At 35.2% G+C, this 15,123-nt stretch overlaps 1 protein-coding gene across 1 annotated transcript in view; it reads left to right on the top strand.

Annotated features, from left to right (window-relative positions):
* Positions 1 to 15,123, top strand: part of LRRIQ1 (leucine rich repeats and IQ motif containing 1) — a 108,777-nt gene continuing 93,654 nt past the window's right edge. The window contains exons 1-10 of the mRNA XM_065656448.1: positions 1 to 129; positions 1,058 to 1,169; positions 2,151 to 2,245; positions 3,443 to 3,548; positions 4,249 to 4,478; positions 6,379 to 6,453; positions 6,627 to 7,829; positions 8,495 to 8,647; positions 9,377 to 9,527; positions 14,829 to 15,022. Coding sequence (XP_065512520.1) covers positions 1 to 129; positions 1,058 to 1,169; positions 2,151 to 2,245; positions 3,443 to 3,548; positions 4,249 to 4,478; positions 6,379 to 6,453; positions 6,627 to 7,829; positions 8,495 to 8,647; positions 9,377 to 9,527; positions 14,829 to 15,022 — 2,448 coding nt within the window. The remainder of the gene's footprint in view (positions 130 to 1,057; positions 1,170 to 2,150; positions 2,246 to 3,442; positions 3,549 to 4,248; positions 4,479 to 6,378; positions 6,454 to 6,626; positions 7,830 to 8,494; positions 8,648 to 9,376; positions 9,528 to 14,828; positions 15,023 to 15,123) is intronic.

Genomic DNA, 15,123 nt, shown 5'->3' with positions numbered 1-15,123 from the left:
ATGTCAGAGGATATTGAAGGAATTGAAAAAGAAATAGAAATTGAATTAAGCAGAATCAGTGTTTCTTCCTTTGAAGCAGAAGACCTTGACACAGAGGTATCAGATGAAGCTTTGAGTGACAGTGAGTCAGTAAGTATTCAATGGGCTAAACCTGCTTCTATTTCTGCTTGAAAGTAGTATGGGCATCAGAAAGCCTATCTGACGAATGCACTTTTTCCTGAAATATCAAACCTGAGGATTTATTCTGAAAAGCAGTCTCTGTAGTATTGCTCATGAAAAATGTAACCTCCAATGGTGAAAAGACAATAAAAGAGATGAATATGAGCATTCTGCTTAAGTGAGAAAATCAGGCTGGTAGACAACGATTTGTTTTAGAATCCTCTGAAGCTGGAAGATTTTATTAAAGCTAATGAGGTAGATTAAATCTAGGTGAATAAGCCAATGACTTTTCATGTAGTTCTGTATTTAATTCTTACAGGAAACTCTTCAGATTGAAGACTTCCTGATTTTAATTTCATATAAATTGATGCTTCAAGCCCTCTTTTTTGGATGACTTCCTATTTTGGGGAAAGATTTTCCTCTGAAATCCAGTATTTGGGTCCTTTTCAGTTATTTTAATCTTTCAGACTTGTAGCAAAAAGATTGGTCTGTAGGATATTCAGGTAGATGATATTTTTTAAAGTCTGAAAATTTTTAAGAAAAAGATCCTGTCCATCATCGGTATTTGTTAATTTTAGTCTTAACGTTTTTCTTTATTTCTTGGTCCAACACAATTATAAAGAAAATTTTAATTAAAACATTTCTGAAGATAGTGGAAGATAAATTACTAAAATGTGGTCCAATCGAATTTAATTGGAATGTAAGTTAAAATGAGAATATTAATTGTTCAGTGGGTGATAAGACAATGGAAAGAGTGTAGCAATTGCTACTAAATCTCCATCAGTGCTTCATATGTGAATTTAAAATGAGTCTTTATTCTTGACTGTCAAGTATTTACCTCTGATTGTGGCTGCAAGATGAAAATGTAGAATTTATGTTAAATGTCATGTTTTTCTAGATTTCGGATGACTTGCCAGAATCGATTCTCTCCTATTTAAACTTTATAAAGAGCAGAAATCAAGATGCTGAAAAGCTTATACTGCAAGACTTAGAAGATGAAGAAACTACAAGTAAGCAGGCATCATAGTTAAAATTTTTACACACCTCATATTGCCGGTGGAAGACTAACAGTCATTAGTAAAATAATGCAAACTATTAAGTAGAGCAAGCAGTGGAACCTATTGCATCAGCTTCTGAATGCATGCTGAAAATCCCTAGGAATAAAGCCACGCAGTGCTGTCTTCTAGGATTAACATCTGAGTGTGAATTGAACTTTTCTAAAAATTCATCTGATGCTAAACCATAGACCAAGGCAAGTGCAGGGTCATTGTCTGAAACAGGACCTGGGCCAGACTCTTCATGAGAATCTAAAATGGAGCTGAAGAGTTCAGATGCAATTGAACCCCATAGGATATCTTTAAAGTCTGTTTTTAGAGATATCCAAGCTAGCATTAAATGAAATGTCCTTGTAATTTGGAACAATATTGCTGGGTCAGCTGTGTGACTGAAGCCAAGGTCACAGGTTTTTATGCCAGACAGCTGGTATTGTCTGTTCCATTCTACTTTTTCACATCATCTTGGATTTCACACTCATTTAGTCTTTGTGAGTTCAGTATTGTCTATACATTTTAATATTTGAGGAAGGTTTCTTTTTATGTGTTTTTGTAATGGACACTTATTCTTTTTCATTATTTTTGTAGTTCTTTGTCAGTATTTGACCTATCTGTTGCAAGTACTACTGTGTTTTTCTACACAGAAAATGTTCTGCTGTGTTCTTTGCTGTGGAATTCTCTTTCATATTTGCTGTCACTGGATTCTTACAATATCATTGGGTGTGTCCCAGTTACATATATTTGCTGCTTTTAATGTAGGTGAATGACTCCCATAAATATTTGAGTAAAATTGTCAGGGTTTTTTAAAGAGTTTTAAAGGAAAAGAATCCTTTCTTTTGGTTTAAAGAAATAGAAAAGCTAAGCAGTATAGAGCAGAAGTGAGTACTGGTTAGGGCTTTTTTCTCTGTGTACTAAATTATACATTTATTTCTTCTTTAGGTAACATTTATGGAGTAGCTTCTTGCCATGCTTCAGATTGCTTGGCAGAATTGGCTTCTGAAAATAATGAAGATCCAGAACAGTTTAAAAAAAGGGTATTGTCCATTTAAACAATATTTATAGTGAACAAAATTCTATTATACTAAGTAATCCAGATAGCTTGCACTTGCTTGGTTGGCCTCCTAAGGAGATGTATAGATGTGTTCAGTTTCGTTTCTGTCAGACTATCAATAAGGTATTAAGATGAATTTGCATATGCTGTTCTTTAGAATAGGTTCATCAGCTGTAACAATAGCATGTGTCTAAGTTTTAAAACTTGGAATAGATTGTCTGTACCAGTAGTTGAGATGCCAAGCAAAAAAAAAATCAACAAAATTAATCAAAACTGAATAATCCTTTATTGTTAATTACTTGCGGAATATTATCTCAATAGTGTGATAATACTTTTAAACTTCTCTAATCTTTTTATAATGATCGCGAGGATGTGCTACTATTAATTTTGCTCCTCATATATTCCATTATTTTATAGAAAATGTTAACATAATAATGTCTGTAACTTTCAAAGACAAATCAAGAGTTATAAATCTGAGTTCTTTTATACTTTAATAGGATTTGACTGAATAACTTGCTGAAGTTCTTAGATGTAAATCTACATTTAATTTAATCACTTTTAATTTTTTACTAGTGAGCACTTTTGCAAATATGATTCTCTGTTCTCAGAAGACCATTGTTTAGAACAGCATAAGTACTTTATGTGACTTCAGCTGCATTACAAATATTAATATATGCATCAAGCATGTGATGAGCAGATGATAAATGAGGAGGAATAGATTACTTCTTGCCAATAAAGAACAGTGAAAGAAATACAGCAAACCTTGGTGCCCATATCATTATTTTCAAATAGACAACTTAAAAATTTACTCTGTAACTGGTTTTTCCCCTATGTCCATAATACTATTAATGCATAAATGTAGTGCTTAGTGCCACAGAAAGAAAAACATGAACCAAATGTAAACCATACCTTTTTCCAAGTCAAAATGTAATATACATTTAAAAACCACAGAGAAATATTATGTATTTTGGGAAACACTCTAATATTGATTACTCTAGAAAACAATATTTTGACTGATGTGTTGGCATTATTTAGTGTCTAAGGATTCCAGTCAGTAGTAAGTTTTGTATTAATGTATTTGTCATATGATGAAAAGCTTATCCTTGTTGTGGAAGATTTTTATGATGTTCTGCTTTAACTTTTCTTCTTGTTTCTTAATGACAATATTAAACTATATTAGGTACTATTTGAAATTGAAAATGAAGACTTGCAGATTGCTGCAACACCTAGTTATAATAATCACTCCCCCAGTGATGCAGTGGTCACTGATGACCATTTTGTTACAGGTAAGCAAACACATTAGTAATTGGATGTGGTGATCTTTAGCACTGTATCACTATTTCCTGCTTTTCTGTTTTCATGGGTATCATAATATTCTTTGTAAAGAATTACACCTTACGGTACGCAATAGATTTTGATACATCCTTAATTGAACATATGTGAGAAAATCCTTGTGCTTTGATCTCATTTCAGGATCACAAAATTGTCATAGTCTTTAAGGTCTGGATAGAAATTTGTTTCAAAAAATACTACCCAAAAATGATTTAAATAATTATGAATACAAATGGAAGGCAGATTGGAGGCACTAAACAGGTTGTGCTTTGGCTGCAACTTCTTTTAGTAACATTGGCTGGGAATGTTTCTTTTCACCATAGCATTTGTACGTGGTGGGGTGGAGCACATCAGTTATAAAACCCCTGCTGATAGCCACAGAAGGCATTCCTCCTGAAGCCGAAGTGTAATCGTGAAATATACGTTGGTAGAATAAGCATGATTGTGGCAGACTCAGTGAGTGTGCTTCATGATAATAAGATATCTCTGATAGAAAAGACTCATGTTGTAGTTCTCATTTCCTTTGGGATACGTATTGCTGGCTGTATCAGAACAGAGTCCTTTTCTTGTCAGTACTTTAAGACTGTTTAACAACCCCCAATGCTTATTATGAAAATAAATAAAAGGTTTGCTTGGTTGATTACAAATTCATAGCTGATGTTGACATGAACTTAAGCCTTACTCACTGTGAAGTAGAGGAAAAGTGTAGACAAGAATTTGAGCAGTTGGAGAAAAGACAAAAGGAGCTTGACGATGAGAAGAGGAAAAAGTGGAAAGCTGAGAGGGAAGCACAGAAAAAACAAAATGAAGAGGAACGTGCAAGAAGGGTGCAGCGTCTGGAAGAACTTGAAGCTGAAAGAATAAAGTTAGAGCTTCTTCATAAGGTAATTAATGATATTGAATCCAATCTGTTCCCATCTGAAGACTATCTGAAGTTTAAGATCTAATGTGAACAAGAGAGTACTATCCCAAACTGTATGACTGTCCTGAAGTCTGTCTGCTTGTGTTAACAAAGTGAGATGTAAGACATATTTAAATATGATCCACTGGTTTTATGCATTTACTGCTTTGATCAACAGTGAATGAATTTGCTGTGCTAAATGTTAAATTACTCCTTAGGCTTTGCCCTTACTAAGTTTTTATATTTTGACACCAGCCAAAGTACCGGAAGTGACATATGCTAAATTACTCACAAATGAAAACTGGTTACTGTGCCTTAATAGAAAATACTTATTTACTTACTTTAGACCTCCCACCCTAATTTCACATGTAGATGAAAAACCGTAGGTGAAGTAATCTGAACCAAAATAATTCAGTTCAGAAATGCTGGTACTGTGCTTCATATAGGTAGAAGTTAAAGTACCTCCTTTTCTTGTCTGTATCTGGGTAACTTCATCTATTAAGTTCTGCCACAACAGAACATGACTCACCATGTTGACTGGTTGCATTCTCAGGGTATCTAGTTGTGTTTTGCTATAGTGTGTGGTGCATACTGAAGGATTAAATTTGATAAATCCCCACAAAAGAGTGTAAGAATGCATAAAAAAGGTGACCCTCAGACATTGTACTTGTGGAGCCACAGTATTTTATTATTTAGCCTAAATATGTCTGTTATGAGAGATGCATTAACACTGCATTTTCAATTAACTAATTTGCAGCTTTCTGAAGAGGTAGGCATCTTGGTCCCACCAAGGTAAGTCAAGTCGCTAAAATTAAGGAAGGGCTCTGAAGACAAATTCAGTGTCTGATATAGCTCCCTTTTCAACAGGCCACAAAAACGATTAGATTTCCTTTGCTCTCTGATATCATGAATCACTTTTGGATGTAGGATGGCTTTCTTTCTCTAGACAAGGTGGGGCATGTCCCCATTTAGACACTTTGGTAGTGCTGTTGCTAGTGCACTCTTTTTGGAGATGAGAGGTGGAGAGTAACTTCCCCCATCACAGAAGGATCTGGACATCTAGTCTCCTGTTGTCTGAACAGCACGCTTCTGAACATGCATGAAAAATAGTGCTTAGGCACCTGGGAGACTTTATGCTCCAAGTTGGAATTGCTAGTTTGTTTATACTGTTTCCTTCATACTCTGCTGTATATTTGACTTGGCTGATACTGATTTATCTTGGTTTCACCAGGAGACAGGTGGTTCTGGATCAGCCTCTGGTTTTTAGGTACTTACTGTCCGTAAATTTTCAAATGTAATTCCAGATCATTTGGGTTATTTTTTTTGCTGATTGAGGATATCTTGGGTGAGGAGAGAAATGCTATTTATTTTCAAATAGTGAGAAAATAGGCTTGAAATTTCTTTTTCTATTGAGAAACAATTTTAGTGAAAAAATGTCTTTAGTTTTACTGAACAAAATTCCTGTTTGAAAGATTTTAAGATTATCAGTAACATATCCATGCAATTAAGGGAGGACTGTTCATGCTACATTCAGAGTGTTTATTTCTTATGTTTCTATTATCTAGCTGTACTTTATTTCATAAGCATAGTTTTCATCTTCAAAAGTACAGAATTTGTAGAGGAAGGTGGTAGTTGTTTGGGTGAAGTACTGAGATGCTGACTCTCAAGGCGTGCATCATTCAGTACATGACCAAGTCTGCATTACCAATGCAAGTGTCCAGTTGTTTATTTTGATCCTCACACAGCCGAGTTTCTCATTTTAATTCAGGTATTCGCCAAAGTGGACTGTTGGAAAGTCCAGAGGTGAGGGAGATTGAAGAGAGGGTGTTTCGTGATGTTCCAGGTTTTTTTACAGTATTAATTTAAGTTACTTTGTTGTGCAGAAACACCAAACTGCAATAGAAGATGAGTTAGAAAAAGAAAAGAAAGCTTGGAGAGACAAAATGATACAACATGAGGTAAGGCTGTACAATGAGCTTTTGTCAAAAGACTGTGACGTTACTATCATATATTTGAGAATAAATATTCTGGAACAGTTAAGTTACCAGATTCTGTTATTAATGATAAATATGTGCCAAAACCTGTCCTGTTTTAAAAGTGGTTGAAGTCTGTCCTTATTGTTTTGGCCTAGGAAGTGATCATGAAGCTACGGATGCAAATGGAAGAGGAGAAAAAGGCCTTGGAAGAGCAGAAAGAAAAAGAAATACAACACCTGGCAGAACAACAGAATACAGCAGCTCTGAAAATCCAAGCTAGATTTAGATCATTTTTAGTCCGTAAAAAATATGCTTCCATCTTAAAAGAATGGAAAGATGAAATAAAAAAGAAGCAGCAAATACTAGAAGAAATAGAGAGAGAAATGAAAGAAAAAGAGGAAAAAAGGAAGAGACGAATGGAAGAAAAGAAGCAAAAGAAAGAAGGGGGAAAGAAGAGACAAGAAGAACTTAAAAGACAAGAATATTTGGAACAGGTGAGGAGGCGTGAGGAATATGAGAAAAAGAAAGTAAGTCTGAGACTTGAAAGAGAAAAACAGCTTCAGATAAGAAGACAAGAACAGAGAAAACTAGGAGAAAAAACAGCAAAAGCTGTGATGAGTGAAAGTGGAGAAAACAACAAAGAAAACATAAAAAAGGATAAGCAGGCAGAAAATATGAAAGTAATAAGAGAACAGAAGAAGGAACTAAATAAGCAAGTAGAGGAACAAAAAGCAAAACAGACTGAAATCTTGAATGATACAAATAATTGGATGATTCCGGCAGAAAGAAATTTGACACCAACACCGAATATGGAAGGCTCTGAGAAGAAGGAACACTCTTCTCAAGTAAATAATGAGAACATATACATGAATTCAGTAACACATGTAGAAGAAAATTGCTCACAAACTACAGATCTTAATAAAGCTTCTAAGAGTCATAGTTCAAATGATGAATCTGTTAATTTTGGAGCTAAGGACATGGTAGAAGATACATGCAGCAGTCCACCAAATGTCCAGTTAAACCCTAGTAATAGAGATGTCAAAGAGCAATTTTCTCAGTCTGAAATGATGAAGAAAACTGTATTTCTAATGGAAGATGCTAATGAGGAAGTTGGAGAGACCTGGGACAAAATTCAATATGTAGCTGAGTGTTCCAGTAGAGTAATTCTTCCTGATGATATTGAAAAGAAGAGAATAAACTGGATGAACACATGTAAATCTTGGTCTAAAATATATGAAGAAAACCAAAGAAAGCAATCAACTATAAAAAAACGACGAAGGAAAAGTTCAGTTAGCAAGATACCTCCATTAAGTTCACAAAAGATAATTCAAAGTTGCCCTTGGAGTACTCTTCAGCAGGTAACTACAGATTTAGAATGAAATGGGAAGCCATACCATCTTTTTATATATATATATATTTTTTTACTATGTCAGTAGAATGCTGTTTTGGAAGAGGAGAAGATTATAATTGAGCAGAGTATAGATCTCAGTGATAGTTCCTCCGCTAAAATACAGAATAAGGGCGATGAGAATGATTTTTGATTTCTGTGAGCATTATGGTGCAGACTAGTGTGGTATTGGTCTTCAGATGATTGATAGTGTCTTAAGTCTGTAAAAGGCAGGAGCTCCTAGCCCCTGTTTTCTGCTAAGTGAACATGGTTTGCCCCTGTATGAAGGTCTGCATTTCAGCACCGGCTCATATAACCCCTTCAGAGTTTTGAGAAGACTAATCTCTTCCAGAAGCAAGACATGGCTGATCAGCTTATAGATGGTATTTTGCCATAAAGAACATCTCTTGATTCCCAACACTTATGTATCTTACCACGTACTGAATTATCACTGTATGCTTGCTCTGTGCTCTCATCTTGGTGTCCACCCTGAGATGACGTACTAGACTACATACACTTTTAATCTGAACTATTTTGGGCTGTTCTTGCACACTCACTTTTCATTTATGACAGTGTGACGGGAAACAATTCACACTAATAATTGCTTTGCTTAGTGTTAATCTTCTATCCATTCAGGTCACAACACTCACACTCGAAGATTCGCCAGCTTGTAGCCTCTCAACATTATCAGAGTGCCCAAATCTTCAAGTTTTGACTCTGAGGCGCTGTGGACTAGTTGCATTGGAAGGATTAAGTAGCTGCAAAGACCTGAAGTATATCAATGTGGAGGTACCACGCACATTTGATTCTACCTAAATCTAGTGAACATGTTAATTCTGGAATAGGAATTAGACACTTTGGTTTAATCGGTTTGTTACAAAAGCAGGGAATTTAAGTTTTGTTTATTTGAGCATCTGCAGGTAAAAACCAGAAGAAAATGGCAAGGGCAACAAATAGCGAAATAAAAATCCGAGGAAGCATTAGTAAAATGGCCAGGGGAGGGGGATGTTAAAAGAGCAACATCTCTTGGGGGAAGAACATTATCTGAGGAAAGTGTTAATGTTTGTGACTAAAATACCTCTAAATGCAGATTTTCACTATTAGTAAATATGATTGGCAAAGTCATAGCTGTCTTCATTAGTGTATAGTAAATATGATGGTTTCTATGCAGTTCTTATTTCAGTTTCCCAGAATTTGGGAAGCTAGGAAAGCATATATGGAAAAGACCACTCTCTTAAAGACCTTATCTTCTCCTTATACTCTCTGTTTCAACTTCTGGGCTTTTTCAAAGCCAGAATGGAGTTTGAAATACATTTTTGCTCTATCCCAGCAGGACACAAAAGGCAGTTTCTATGACACATCAATTTATTTTCTTAATGGAAAAAATAGAGATGCCCTTACTCCTAGCTAGAAGCTTGGGATGAAAATAAGCAATGGTGACATCTACCATATTTTTACACTTAATTCTGCTATTTCACTTCAGATGCTATTTAATATTCTCATTTTCCTTTATTGCAGGAAAACAACATTCAGATAATTGACTGTGAAAATCTAGAAAATCTCTGTGTTCTGATTCTGACTAAGAACCATCTTTCATCCGTTTGTGGCTTAGATGGCTGCATAAATCTCCAAAATCTTGAACTTTCCTACAACAGAGTCACTCGAATTGGTAAGAAAATTAATGAAAAATTATTCCAATTTGTATTACAATATTTGTGCTGTTTATGTTCAGAATTATACGTCCCTTGGATTTAGGGCCAGCTAGCTGCTAAGCCCAAAGAGAATGAGGAAACGGACTTAGAACAGACCTGCATTTTAAAGCTACTCACATACTCAACTTCACATTTATTTGTAGTATGGCTTAGCTACTGCTGTGTGTTCCATCTACCAGGTCCTATAGCTATTGTCAGCCAGATGACTAAAAATCTTTCTAGAAGGGCCCCTAATATTACCTGCACTAGCTCAGTTGGAATATGTGAGTAGCCTGAGTTCAGTTTCTCTACAGAAGCAATTAATATAAAGTCTAGACTTGTAACTGCAGAGAATTCCGTTGTGTTCCTGACTGGCACAATAAATAGTTATAAAGAAATCCTATTATCTGTCTGAGTTGCTGAACCATGCTAACACTGGACCACAGCCTCTCTTTCTACTAAAATGCTGCCCCATTCTGCCTTCGAACTGTTATTCTATGTTTCCCTCCCAGTCTGGCTCTTCATTGCTGCTCTTTGCCCCAGAGCTGGAAAAAAAAGAATGAGTCAATAGTAAAATCATGCAAATCATTTAGGCACAGAAGGTGTGCCAAGCCCTGTTATATTTATTATACAAAGGCAGTTTGTTCTATTTGTTAGGTCCAACGGTTGGCAAGCAACAGTTGTACCTTTAGCATGCAGTCCACCAGTTAGAATTTACATGCACCCAACACACTCAACAGATGCATCAATACATGAAATCTTTCTGCCAGGAGATGTTTTATGTTGGCCAGCCAGGAATTTTTCATATAATGAACAAATGTTTGCGCCTCTACCTGTACTGCCTCTCTGCTTGTATGGCCACTCAGACTGTAAAGTGCCTAAGGGGTACAGATTGTGCCTCAGCTTCTGGCGAGTCAAAATTTTGCATTGTGAGTCTTGTGTTATGTAGATTTAGTATAGATGTAATCAGCATCCAGAGCCTTTTCTACTGACAAAAGGTCAGGAAACTGTTAGCACAGTGAAAACAACTGGAGAAGCAAGTTTTCTTTGTTTTAGAATGATATACAGAGGGAAGACCATTAGTGGTCCCTCAAAAGCAATGTTAACAGTTGATAAAAGGTAGTAGTAAACTGCCAGATCGTTACTTGAAAGACAGCTCTGAAGGCTTGAAAGCAGCAAATTTCCTTCAAGAAGGCAGCACAGCAGGTAGAACTAGATTTAACAACCTCCCTATACTCTAGGCCTAGGGACTTGGGTTTTGGTGCACGACATACTGTGAAATTTGTAAAGGCCACCAAAATACAAATGACTATGTAACTTCAGTATTATAGTCTTAACAGAGATGAATCTTCCGAGATCGGTCCATTGAAATAAAATCTTATGGTCAAGAAAAAAAATTGCTGGTGATGAAGTAATGAATTTTGTATAAATCGAAACATGAAACCTGAAAAGGTGAATTTCTAGTTGTATTCTTCATCTGTGCTAAATCTAAAGATGTTGCTTGTAAAGACGGTAGAGCTGGGAATGGAAAGGAGATAAGGAGATTTTGATTTTATTTATCTTGATTTAGACTTAATTTTCTTTAAAGTATATGGACATTATTATTTTCCTGCTGGACAGCAGGAAAATAATATAAAGCAATTATTAAGCTGTAGATGAAATACATTCACGTAAGACATTTATATGAAGAAATGGTTTCCACTGGTTAAAAAAAAAAAAAAAGATGACTGAAACAGTATGAACATGGATAATGCAATTTCATGATAAATAACAAGGCATAGCAAACAGGAAATGGGAAAGCTTAAAAAAATCTGTAGAGTTAGGGGTTTAATGTTGATATATTTAATATTTTTTTTCAAATTTGGAATGTTAGTTTTTGTGAACAGAGTTTATAATACCTGCAAATAAAGGAATAAGGGTGCTGGAATATCAATGTTTACTGTAAAAGCATATCAGTACCCTAATGAGAAACAACCACGTAAACTGGTTAAAGAAGCTTCATCTATATATGTGTGTGGCCAGTAATGCTGGATAAGATTCATATTCAGATTTATCTCATTTGATAAAAATGCCTGCAAGATTACTGTAAGAATGACATAGGATTAGTGGATGACATTTAGGAATGTGGCTTTTGTGTAGAATATAGTGTCTTCATACAGGCCAAGTGAAGTAAAACCCTTTTGTATTTTCTGTTTTGTGCAGTGTGCTGCTATGTTTACTGAGTCTCTAGTGTATTTGAGTGGGTAAATAAATATTCACAAAAAGCAGCTTAGAATCTTTCTCCTCTCCAGAAATGCTTTGAGGATGTCCAGTTAAAACAAATGGATATTAAAGGATTTGTTTCATACAATAACATATTGGTTGTAAGTAGTCACATAAATACACAAAAATGGATTTGTGGGTTTTAAGAAGTTATTGTATCCCTCCCATCTGTAAATCTTGCAGGAGGTCCCTTAGCAATTCTGGAAGCTGCAGTACCATTCAATGTTCTCTGTTCACTCAGCTTTAGCAAAGGCTGTGGGTGTTTTCCTAAGAAGTAAAGCTTATTTGTCTTTGTAATACTTCTGTTTTAATAACATCATAGGAAACTTCAACCATACTATGATTTCTTTTTTCTTTTTTTCTCTTCTCATTGAAATATATCATCAGAAGGGGAAGAAATTAGAGTTGCCAGAAAACCCTTAAAAATAACATTAAAAGTATGAGAAATGTGTCTCAGTTTTGCTTTTCCACTTAAGAATGCATGATCACAAATTAAGTAATTTTGTCAGGAATACACTAAAGTTCAGTGCATATGTTTGTATTTGAACAATCAACTCTTTACTTAAAAATTTTCTTCCACAAAAAGTAGCATTTTGACTGGAGTCATAGACTACACTTTCATAGGGTGTCTAAATTGCCATAGTATGTTGGCTAAAATCCTGGCAGTGCTACAAATAGCAATACAGAACTGTGGACAGTCATAAATGCTTCTTTGGACCTACTCTTTTTAAGAAAGCACATAGAGGTTGGGTTTTTTTTCTCAGATACCTTTCAGGTTTTGGTGGGTTTTTTGTCTGTGTTTTTTCATCTTCATGCTCACTGTCATCAGCTTTCACTCCTCTTGTCACACATAGAATTTACTTAGGGACTTCACTGATAGCTGAGAGTCTCTCACTGAAAGACTCCAGCTGCACTTTGCAAATTGCTAAGAGCTACTTACATAAAAGTTTCTCCACAAATATTGCTGAAACCATGTGTTTTCCAACAGAACGCATTTGCCCATATACTTCTATAGCTGTTGTTTGCATCATACATAAAACAGACAATATCTTCTGGAAATGTGCAGAAGACTTTCATGCTTATTTTTAATTTTGCGTGTGTGCAGAAGAAACATTAAAATACCATCTGTCTGTACTATGTTGCTCGGTCTTGAGTTTCTGTTGGGCTGCATTTGATAGTTCCAGAATAGATTGTGATCCCATTGTGTATAGCCTTGGTACGTCTGTTCCAAATGACATTCGGTCTAATTAAACAAGACAGATGAGGAGAAGGAGATGTAAAAAAGGTGCTTTGTGCAGCACGCAGAATAGGAAATTTCCAGAACCTGTATTAACTCCTTGCCTCTTCTTACGTGTGTGCAGTCTCTCCCCTCTGTCCCGCTCCAGACTAACTCGGTGCTTTTAAAGTTTCCAGTATAGCTATGCTGATAACTTAAAAGTGGAGAATAAGGTCTGCTCTTGTGAGGAAGTCTCAGACGCTGTTAATTTTAAGACTGTCTGAGAAGAAATTGGTTTAAGACCACTAGATGGTGCTCGTTCCTTTTTTATTTTTATCCAGCATAAAATAAAATACAGACCAGGATCTTGCAGTCGGGATAGTATGTCATGGACATGTTTGAAATTCTTTCAGAATAGTTAAAGATTTGTATATTTCCTAAAGCACAGTTTTGAAGTTACAGTATGGAACACTTGTTTTTGATTTAGGACATTATCTCTTTAATATCAGACAATTGTGTTATTTCCACTACGTACTTTCCATTTTCAAATTACTATGATTCAAAGGCTTTTATTTTATTTTATTTTATTTTATTTTATTTTATTTTATTTTATTTTATTTTATTTTATTTTATTTTATTTTATTTTTCAAAGGTAGTTTTGGCTAGTTCTGTGGTTTTAAATGCTAGTTGTGTCATTTACGTTTTTACTTCTGCTTTCTCCTTATCATTAATTTTCTTTTTTAGTTCTGTATTCTCAATAATTTATGGTGCAAACTGGTCTCTGGTCTCATAATCCAGTTTATTCTCAGAGGACAATCACAGAGACATTCAGCTCTGTAAAGCTGGCCCAAATTCCTTTTGGGAACTTGGGAAGTTTTGAGTGAGATATGGATGAGGCCACGGATTACCTCAAATAATCCTGTGAAGAGTACATGAAAAAAGTAAATCCAGAAATTCCTTATTTTAGATATGCTTTGTAAGGGATGTCCCTTCGAAACAGTTTTACTACAGAGATATAGGAAAAACTTCTTGTACCTGTAGCAAGTCAGATGCATCAGTGACATTGCAGGACATCTAGCATGTGTAAGACCATGGAAAGGCAGTGTGATTTTTTGCCATTGTCAGAGGATGATTTAGGAAAAATTCTGTGAAAGAAACAGATGCTGACAGGAACTTTTGCCTTTGCATGTTTTTGATGTAGATATTGCACACTTTCTTGCTCTTTACACTAGCTGGCAGGAGTAAGTTTGTTGAGAGTGTAATGTCTCTAGAAGTATAGCTTTATACTTAAAGGCACTAAATTTTCTTTCCAAATTTCTTCATTAAAAATATTTTATAACATAATTCCTTAAACAAGATACACTCAAATAATAGAGGTGGTGCTGGCCTAAGTTTTAACACAATTTATTCTCACCTTGCTGATAACTTGAGAAAAATCTTTTAAAAATGAAATAATGAAAATTAACTTCTCAGCATAAATATTATTTCCATTCTGAGGGGTGATTTTAAGAGGGCTGTTAGCATTTCACGGAGCCCATAGGTTCTGAGTAGCAGCTACAGAGTGCTTAAAGCATGGTAAGTATAGTTTATGACTAAAGAATGTTCCGTTCTAACAGAAGTGCTAAAGGGGTTATGAATTGTTATTATGGCTAATATATCGCTAATGGTTATACAGGACTAATATTAATTGTTACTGTAGACAGTATAAATATATTGAAAGTTCAGAGTTTTCATAGTACTTGAAAGTCAACAGGGGTTTATTTCATTATGGCTTAATTCAGCTAAAATTTTTAATTTTTAGATGGTCTGGCGTCATTGAAAAATCTTCAGCAATTAATTGTGGACCATAATCAGTTAATCAGCACAAAAGGTCTTTGTGAAGCATCTACTCTCATTCACCTAGACTGCTCTTTTAATCATCTCACACATGTTGAAGGCATTGAGAATTGTGGCCTACTTCAAATTCTGAAGTTGCAAGGCAATAACCTCCAGGAGGTAAAAGCTTTGAATTCAGTGGCTTTCATGCAAACACCTTTGTTAACAGTCATATTTTTCAGAATGCTGATCATGTGCTATTTGTTTGCTGTGGAATGTTT

The sequence above is a fragment of the Caloenas nicobarica genome, chromosome 1 (assembly GCF_036013445.1).
Source record: "Caloenas nicobarica isolate bCalNic1 chromosome 1, bCalNic1.hap1, whole genome shotgun sequence".
In the NCBI taxonomy this organism is placed as follows: Eukaryota; Metazoa; Chordata; class Aves; order Columbiformes; family Columbidae; genus Caloenas; species Caloenas nicobarica.
The sequence above is the reverse complement of the archived record's forward strand: the minus strand, read 5'-3'. Positions and strand labels throughout refer to the sequence as shown.